This window comes from Merops nubicus, unplaced genomic scaffold (assembly GCF_000691845.1).
Source record: "Merops nubicus isolate BGI_N331 unplaced genomic scaffold, ASM69184v1 scaffold44197, whole genome shotgun sequence".
Classification (NCBI taxonomy): domain Eukaryota; kingdom Metazoa; phylum Chordata; class Aves; order Coraciiformes; family Meropidae; genus Merops; species Merops nubicus.
Genome location: NW_008621756.1, coordinates 1,412 through 10,454, shown reverse-complemented (window position 1 = coordinate 10,454; position 9,043 = coordinate 1,412). Strand labels below are relative to the sequence as shown.

Here is a 9,043-nt window from a genome sequence, read left to right as displayed (position 1 = left end):
AGAGGGCTTTTAGTTCCTTTTTGCCATCACAATGGCAGTATTTTAAGCAGGATGGCTATCTCCAGATTCTTACCCACACAAAAAGTCAACAGTTACAGCTAGCAGGATTTTTTTTTCAGGATTCATTTTAGTTTTACTCCATTTGGCAATAAGAAAAGACTAGCACTGTACAGGGCTGCAGGGTATATAAATAGCTACACCACCTCTCTGCAGGAAAACACTGCGCTCTGAAATAGTCATCTACAGATGCAGGAAATTCACCCTGCAGTACTCACAGGCTCCTGGCTCCCTTGCTGCTGTCAGTTTGGAAACATTTGATGCTGTACAGACTGAGAACGATTTAAAAATACAGTTCTGATTGTTCACAAGCGTGACACTTTCTGTTGCCTGCACAGACATGTCTCTGGCTTAAGAAACACTCCAACAGAGAGCAAGGCAAGAGCCCAGGCCTTGCACAGGCCAACACACACACACTGCTCATGGTATCAAATCCCTCGACCTGGGCTGAGCACAGCTGGGACTCACACTTGACTGTTCCACCTACACCAGGCATCAGCTTGTCCTTGAAGCATTTTCTTACAGCAGCAGCAATAAGGTCCTCTGGACACTCTGGTACCTTGAGACCAATTTAATTTTTACCCCATACTGATATTTTCATAGTTCTCTATTCTGATATTGCTCCGTGTCCCATTTGGGGACACATCAGGGCTCCTCCTTTCAACACGACACAGGATCAGACCCTAACCAGCTGGACTTCTTCAGTGCATTTATATTCCCAAGTGTACTATTAGGACCTTCCTGATTTGAGAGTTTCTACATCAAATATGACACAAAATTAGGAACAACCTATGAGGTTGCCTGCTTGGATACACCTAACAAGGCAGGCAACAGCCTCCTTCACACAGCCAAAGGGTGTTACATGAAACATGGTTGTGCACACCAAGTGCAGGCTCCCTGCTTACAGGTACAGAGCACTTCACTCCTCGTGGGAGTCTCTCTGCAGCAGGCTCTCCTCTGGTCAACATAATCCACAATTCATCTCAGAGAACCACTTCTTCAGACTCCAGTGGACCTCTGCCTGTCATCTCTAAAAGGTTTTACAGCTTTTTGCTGAACCTTGGACCTGCCACCCACTGACCTGGAATTTCAACAAGTTCTTCAAAACGAGGATTCACCAACTGCCGATGGTGCCTCTACCCAAAAAACCAAACCAACCCCAACCCTCAGATTTCCTGTATGTTGCACAAAGAACGGGCTGCACTAAACATTCTACCACCCCCTTGTCCTGGGGAATAAACAGACAGAATCCAGTGCAGGTAATTTGATCAGAAACTTGATGACATGCACGTAAAAACAGCAGTTCATAAAACACCACCAACAGCTCTGCAGCTTTTAGTGCAGCCTCAATATGTTTTTTTCCTTTTTGTTTAAAAGTTACAGCATGATACTTACCCCAGGACACAGAAAACATTATTACCCCAAGACTTTTTTTTTTTTTTTTTACAGTTATAAGCCAGTGCAAAAATCTCTGCCTTCAAAGCCTTGGCCCACACTGAAGCCTGTCACTTTTCCCCCAGGATGCACAGTGTGCCACCAAGGCAATCTGGACTGGGGACTGTTTGCAAACAGGTACTGCTGCAGGCCTGGGGACCCCAGCTGAACACCTCACCCCCCTCAGTCCGTCTCCGCGACGTGGGCCACTTCCACGGCTTCCACGGCCTGCGCCTCCTCGGCCACTTTCTGCCCCTGCTGCTGGGCCAGGACGTAGTTTACCACCTGCATGATGCTCTGGTCGGAGAGAGTGGAGACGGAGGCGCACTCCTCGGTAGCTGCCACGGCCTCGATGCCCTCCAGCACCTCCCCCGTCACCACCACCGTCTCGATCTCGTCGCCGCCCATCTCCGCCTCCTGCTCCCGCACCTCCGCCGCCAGGATGCTGATGGCGTGCTCCACCTGCGTGCCCTGGTTGTGGAACTGGAGCGTGTCCTTCTCCAGCATGATCTTGCAGGGCACGTAGTCCCTGTGGAAGCGGGTCATGTGCTTGCGCAGCGTGCGGGCGTCGATGTAGGCCTCGCTGCAGACTGGGCACACGTAGGGCCGCTCGCCCGTGTGGGTGCGCACGTGGCGCTTCAGGGAGCGGGCGTCGGCCCAGGCCACGCCGCACGTCAGGCACTCGAAGGGCTTCACGCCTGCCCGTGGGGAGAGAGGGGACAGGGTCACCCTGCGCCTGGGCAGCGGCAGGACGAGGGGAAGGCTGCAGCTTTCCCCGCAAGATCTGCCCCTCCTGCGGGAGGATAAAAGGCCAGCGTGCCACGCCCGGCGCGAGCACTCCCCACCCGTGCTCCGAGCAGCCTCACGCTTCACTGTCAAATCTCCTCTTCAAAATTCCTGTTAATGCAGTTCCTCCCCTATTTAATGGCATACTGCTTCATCGAATTCCAACTGTCTTTTGCCTGTGAAGCCTTTCTGAAACCATGTTTTACTTGATGGAATTTGTCACAGTTCTAGCCACCCTTTGTTCCTGTAACCCCTTCTATAGGCCTCTCACCAAGCCAGTGCTTACTCTAGTTAGCTCCTGATGCCATTTGCAGCTTTTCCCTCCTCCTCCACTCTGCTGATGGTCAAATCCTGCACCCGATGTGTGTATAACCTTATCCTCCCTTGCACCATCCGAGTTCTGCCGTCTGTAGTATCTAATGGGGGGTGTGGGTGACCACATACACTATTTCAATACTGCCTTTTCCTCTGTAACAGTTACAGGACTTTCTCTGTTTAGGGAAAAAAACAAAACATCTCTCTTTTTCTGCTGCTAAGCTATTAGATTTACTCAGAACAGCTTTTCGAAAGAAGCTACTTTTCAAAAGGAGAGTTCCCACACTGCTAGAACACCCAAATACCCCAAAATCAGTACTGCACTTCACATCTAAAGTGAAAATGCAGAGACTTTTTATTTAAGTATAATTTTCATATTTTCCCCAATCATATAGTTTAATCCTTGTTATAGATCAAGAACTTCCAGCAGTGGTCCTTTTTTTAAGTCCAGGCCAATCACTCTCCTGTTTGGAGATACTTTTGTTAACCGTGTGCACCTTTCAAACCTGAGAACAGTTTACTACATCCCATTATTTACCAGATATGCATCTTTTAACCACTTCTAAAACAGTTCTTTTCAGACCTTTAAGGGAAGGGAGACAAGCTGTCACTGCTCCTGTCTGTGACTGCAGCTTTAGGAAGATCCCAACAGTCACTTCTGGAAATCACTGGAAGCAGGATGATGAACCAGGACTAGCATAAAAGCTAACTGGAGAATCTGTAAGAACTTTTCTGTGTCTTGCAATGCAGGACACAAACTCAAAGAAACAACTACCCCCTTCCCCACAGTGTTTGTAGGGGTTGAGGGGTGTCATGAGGACTTCTTTTCCACCTACCTTCATGATTGTTCATGTGTCTCCTGTACTCCCGGAGCTGTGTGAATTTTCTTCCACAATGCTCACAAACTCGTTCCAGGTTTTGTTTTGCTCTTCCTTTTTTGCCATGTGTGGCTTTCTTTACATGTCTTCTGTACAAAGCTCTCTCATAAAATTCTTTACCGCATATATTGCACCTAAAATGTGTTGAGAAATCTACTGAAACCATTATTCTGTACTTATGTTATGCTATTTAAACCAAAATACACTAATTATAGCAGGCGAAGTGTGATGGGAATACTGTCTCTTATGACAAGCAATTCCATAATTAGAAATATCATCATTGGACTGAGCAACATGTTCTCTTACTCAGAGCACAAGGCTTCCACTTTTCATTCTAGAGAAGTGAGATCACATAGAAAGCATTTCTAGCTTCATTAATTAGACCTACCCCCCCCACAACTTCGTATGCATTAGTTCCAGTGTTGTGCCAGCAGGTTAACAACTGGACTCCACCACTTGAAGTCACCCATCCATTCTCAAGTACTCAAGACCCCAGTCAACATCAATCAATTGGGACTTTTAAAGTTCCTTCTTGACGGGCTGTGGATCTGCATAACCTCATATGGATCAGTCCATCTCAGTGGTTAAAGGCATCCCCTCTTACCTGTAAGGGTCTGTGACAGAATGAGACTTCACATGAGAGTACCAGTCCTTCTTCCAGCTGTAACACTTCCCACAGAACTGACACTGGAATGGCTTCACTCCTAAATGTTTATTCATGTGCTGCCGAAGGTCTCGAGCTTCATAGAAACTCTTCTCACACCTGCCACAGTAAAGGTTTCAGAATCCCACATAAGAAAGAGCTTTGTGATTCTGATATCAAAAGCACTGGAACCCTCTTCTCTGATGGCAACTAAAGACATAGAGAAAGCAGCAGCTATTGTGTCATCAGTATCTATATAACTTAGATATCTAACCTATATAGATCTATATAACCCTTAGATAGATATAGCTATATATCTAGAGGGCCTTGAAGAGGGCTGGTATTCAGTGAGCTGCTCATTTGGAAAGGATATTGAGAGAAAAACTCAAGCAGTCACCACCCTCTGATACTCTCACACACTACTGCAATTTACACAAATAACTTTACTGGAAAACTTCCAGGGACATTTTAGGGAACCAACTCACATTCAGCTTTGTTCAACTAGGCCAGAAGCTCAAACTGAAGCCTGGCAGGGACATTTCCATAGCAAGCCACCAAACCAGAAGACAGAAGTCTGGTTATTGCTGAGTGAGGCTCTCTGAACCACTTTGACAAAATGAATTACAGGTCTTATCAGGTCTTCACTGCAGTAGTAGTAGGCACTGTGTGTTTTGAAGAGGTGGGGGAATCAAAATATCTCCTCTATCAAGGTAATCTTTTGCATTCATACCTGTGCTACCTTGAGTAAAAAAAGACTGTTTTCAAAAAAATATATTTCTCCTTTGAAAACAAAATTGCCATTCCTACTATGTTTCATTAACCAGTTCTGTCTGTACCCTATTAACTCCATTCTTGGAATTTCCAAGATGGATATTTTTAGCATTACAAAGCACTAAATAAAAACATTGCTGACAGAATGGAGTTTTCAGCAGGTAGGAAACGTTACTGTTGCTAGCACACAGCAGCAGTGCCAGAGACACTTGAAACAATACTCCAGATTAAAACCATGAGTTGCATACAAGTAACCATATAAACTGTAAAACCCCTCTTAATACCTGAGAGAGTTTTCCAGGAACCTAGTTGACAGTATGGAAATTAAGCACCATTGAGGCTTTTGGAGGTCACTTGAAAAGTTCTCCTACACCCTGCCTGGTGATGGACAAAGTGTTCTGCTGCCACGCCAGGAGACAGAGCTCCTCCCAGGGACTTTTTTTTCCAACTCCACAGTGCAAAGACACTGCAGTGGTCACCCAAGTTGATCATCAAGTTAACTGCAAAGTCAGTGAATCTGAACCTACAATGCTCCTGCAGAGCTGTTTGCTGGACACAGCGTGTCCCGTGGTGTGCACACGTGGGTGACATCGTGGGCTCTGTTCAGATTAAACTGAAAGGAACTGGCATGGGAAAAGAGGGACAGACCAGGCTGAAGGCCCTTCACCTCTGACAAGCTTCTCTCTGTCCTGCAAGGGAGCTTTAAAACCACATAGTTACTAGTAACAGCTACAAGTGCAAACACACTCATTAGAAAACAACTGTACAAAGCTAGAGGTAGGTAGGTAACAGAACCACCAGCCTTTGCTCTCCAATGCATGTATTAACCACACTTTTTACTCTTATGCTTTAAAAAGTCTTATTGCAGACCAGTTTGAGGCTACAAGGAGCTGCTTTTAATCTTTAAGATTACTAGGATCATAACCTTCAGAAAAAAAGCCCACCAAATAAAAGGCACCAACCAACTTACTGAGTACACTGATATCCACGAACTTCAGGCTTTGGCTGGTGCTTCTTTATGTGTTTACTGAGTCCTGATGCCCTGTGGAAAGATTTTCCACAGATGGAACAGAGATACTTGGATTCTCCTGACAAAAACAAAACACAGCACGTTACAAAGCCAGGTCTCCCTATCTCTGGAATGCTTTGTGAGAGGCTTTTTCCTTCTCATATAACTATCCTATGTCATCAGAACAGTGTTTCAAAGAGAATTTGGTTTAATTGCACACAGATGGAATTAACTGTATTTTGTACATGCCAATTTAACAATACACAGAACAGGGAGTAGCAGCCCCAAATTACTTTATTGCATGTTTTTAAACACAGGTACAACATGGCAGCTACTAATTAGCCACTGAAATGTGAACAGGCTAAAAAACTGCCCTCTTGTGTGAAAAAAACAATTGACTGTGTTCATATAATATGCAATTTCTTCAACAATGCAGCACTACTTACAGACAACTCACATCTTGAATTTGTTGAGTAACACCTTCAAAGTTTTTCACTCCAGTTCAGCAGTTTAGGAGTGCTGAGTAATAATATAAATCCCTTTGTTTCTGGAACTAATTGTTTTAACAGAAACAGTCTCTCACTTTGGATTCCACTCCACTTGGTAAACAAGAAACATGGAGAATTTCTATACATTAGTTTAAAACTCTGCTTGCATTCATTTATTGTGTCACCTTTCACATGCTGAGATCTTTCAAGATATCAGGTTTTATAAAATTTCAGTTTTAGTACAGCAAGTCTTGTAAAATATTTATGGAGATTCTCAGAGATTAACTTAGCATGTTTTCCTCTGAAAGGATAGGTTGGAAGTGCAAGTGCTCCAGAACATTCCAGGCTGTTGCCTATCTTTGTTGCACTGACATGATCCAGGCATTAAATACACACATAAAACTCACAGAAACAGATCAACCATCATTCCCTGTTCTTGAAGAGAACATTTGTACATCAAGCTATGGTAAAACAAGCCCAGAAAATAAAACCAAAATGACTACTTACCTCTACCTAAGCTGCCTGATCAGTAGAAAAAAACCAAGAAACTACTATTGTTTAAATGGTTCCTTTGACACTATCTTTGTTGCACTGACATGATCCAGGCATTAAATACACACATAAAACTCACAGAAACAGATCAACCATCATTCCCTGTTCTTGAAGAGAACATTTGTACATCAAGCTATGGTAAAACAAGCCCAGAAAATAAAACCAAAATGACTACTTACCTCTACCTAAGCTGCCTGATCAGTATAAAAAAAAAACAAGAAACTACTATTTTTTTAAATGGTTTCTTTGACACTGAAGAACAATGTTAAAGCTCAGCAGCATGTAACAGCCAACTAAAGTAGCAGGACCTTCTCTTACCACATACCTGTATGAATGCTCATGTGCTCCTGCAGGCTTCTTTTTGTGACAAAAGACTTTTCACACAAGTCACACTTGAACTGCTTCTGTACTTCATGGAGAGCTAAGTGCATTTTTAATCCATGCTTATATGTAAACGTCTTTCCACAAACCTGAAAAAATCCGTGTCCGGTGGAACAGGACAAATAAGACTCATTATGTAACAGATGTTTCACTTCAAACACAGCAAAACCTCCTGTATTTCCTGGGACCTGGGAGGGCCAAGCCTGTGATATCACATCAATAGCATAACTGTTCTGTTAAAAAGGAACACTCAAGGGAAGACATTCTTCTAGACACAGGAATAAGAGCTTTCATGATTCGACTTCACTCCATTTTTCTCATTCTTAGACTACAAGAACTCTCATCAGGAATGTTACAGTAGTCTTCCCTATTCAGAATATATCTAAAATTTAGGACAGAGTATCAGTACTAAAATACCAATAAAACATTACTAATCTGACTATGGAGTAAGTGGAATTTCCTCTTTACCTTGCACGCATGTGGTTTGACACCTGTATGTTTGAGCATGTGTATTCTGAGAGAGTAGAGCTTAGGCAGAGTTCTTCCACATATGTCACAGATAAACTCCCTCTTGATTCTGCCTTTCACCAAGGACGTGCCTGTCTCCTCTGCACTGCCAGCTGCAGGGTTCACCTCTGTCTTCCGCGTGTGGCGCACCAGATGGGCTCGCAGGGAGGCACCGTACTGGAACTCCTTCTTACACAGCTGGGGAAGAAAACATCACAGCTTCACTTGCTGTTTAATACTGCCAAATTAACTTTTAGAGAAAAGGTAAACAAAGGTTTCGAGTAATATAACTATCTAGGTCCGGTCTATAACCTGACTCCAATAAGTATTTTATCTCAGGTTAATTAATAGTTGTCAATTTTTAATTTCATGGCTACTCACAGAACCACTGATCACCTCCCAGTGAGGCTAACTTCCAGGCTAATCTAAACAAGGCTGCAAATTTACTGGTAAGGTTAAAAGCAAAGCCTGCTCCAGCACTGTCTTGAGCAGCAACCATGTCACAGTCACCACCCTGGACCCCACTCTGTCCAGACTGAGGCCGCAGCCATCTCTGAAACTCATAAGGAAAATAAACACATGTACGAAAAGAGGCAAGAAAAATATCTGCTAATGTCACGACTTGATTAACTTTCATAAAGAGGAACATTCACAGAAAACAAAACCCAAACCCAAACTTACTGGGCATTTATAATCTTTGGATCTTTCATGTTTCAGGGTGTGCATTATAAGAGCGTAACGCCGCTGGAACACCACCCCGCACTCGGGGCACTTGTGCTGAGCTTCCACTTCATTGTTTTCCACGCTCTCTCTTTTGGGCTGTTTCATTTTTTTCCCTCTTTGTACAAGCTTCATAGCAACCTAGGTTGGAAAAACATAACCCATGGGTTAACTTTACCACACTGTATTTTGTATTTCCTCTGCAAGTTGGTACTAAAAGCTGCTGTTTCTCTGTGTTACTAGAATAACATCTAATTTTGCTCAGTTTACTTAGCTGCTAGAAAGTTACCCCCTTTCAGTTCACTGCAAAGCCACAAATCTCATGGTGGGTAAAAAACTGGTCTTGTTTTAACACCATAGATGGATTAGAAGTATAGGCAGATAATGATTACCAGTTCAGAGACAACTAACTATTCAGCTCTGAGTAACTGCCTGAGTGAGAGCTAAGGGATAGTTACACAGGAACCAAGGTACTGCCAGCCACAATTTCCATCGAGTGTTG

At 43.6% G+C, this 9,043-nt stretch overlaps 1 protein-coding gene across 1 annotated transcript; it reads right to left on the bottom strand.

Moving 5' to 3' along the window:
- Positions 1-1,674: 1,674 nt before the first annotated feature.
- Positions 1,675-8,682, bottom strand: LOC103777039 (zinc finger and BTB domain-containing protein 11-like; the record flags this gene model as incomplete). Its single annotated transcript, XM_008944577.1, has 7 exons — positions 1,675-2,189; positions 3,429-3,604; positions 4,075-4,233; positions 5,855-5,972; positions 7,259-7,403; positions 7,783-8,019; positions 8,503-8,682. Coding segments are annotated over 7 exons (1,530 nt in total), but the record flags the coding sequence as incomplete, so codon positions are not given.
- Positions 8,683-9,043: the final 361 nt, after the last annotated feature.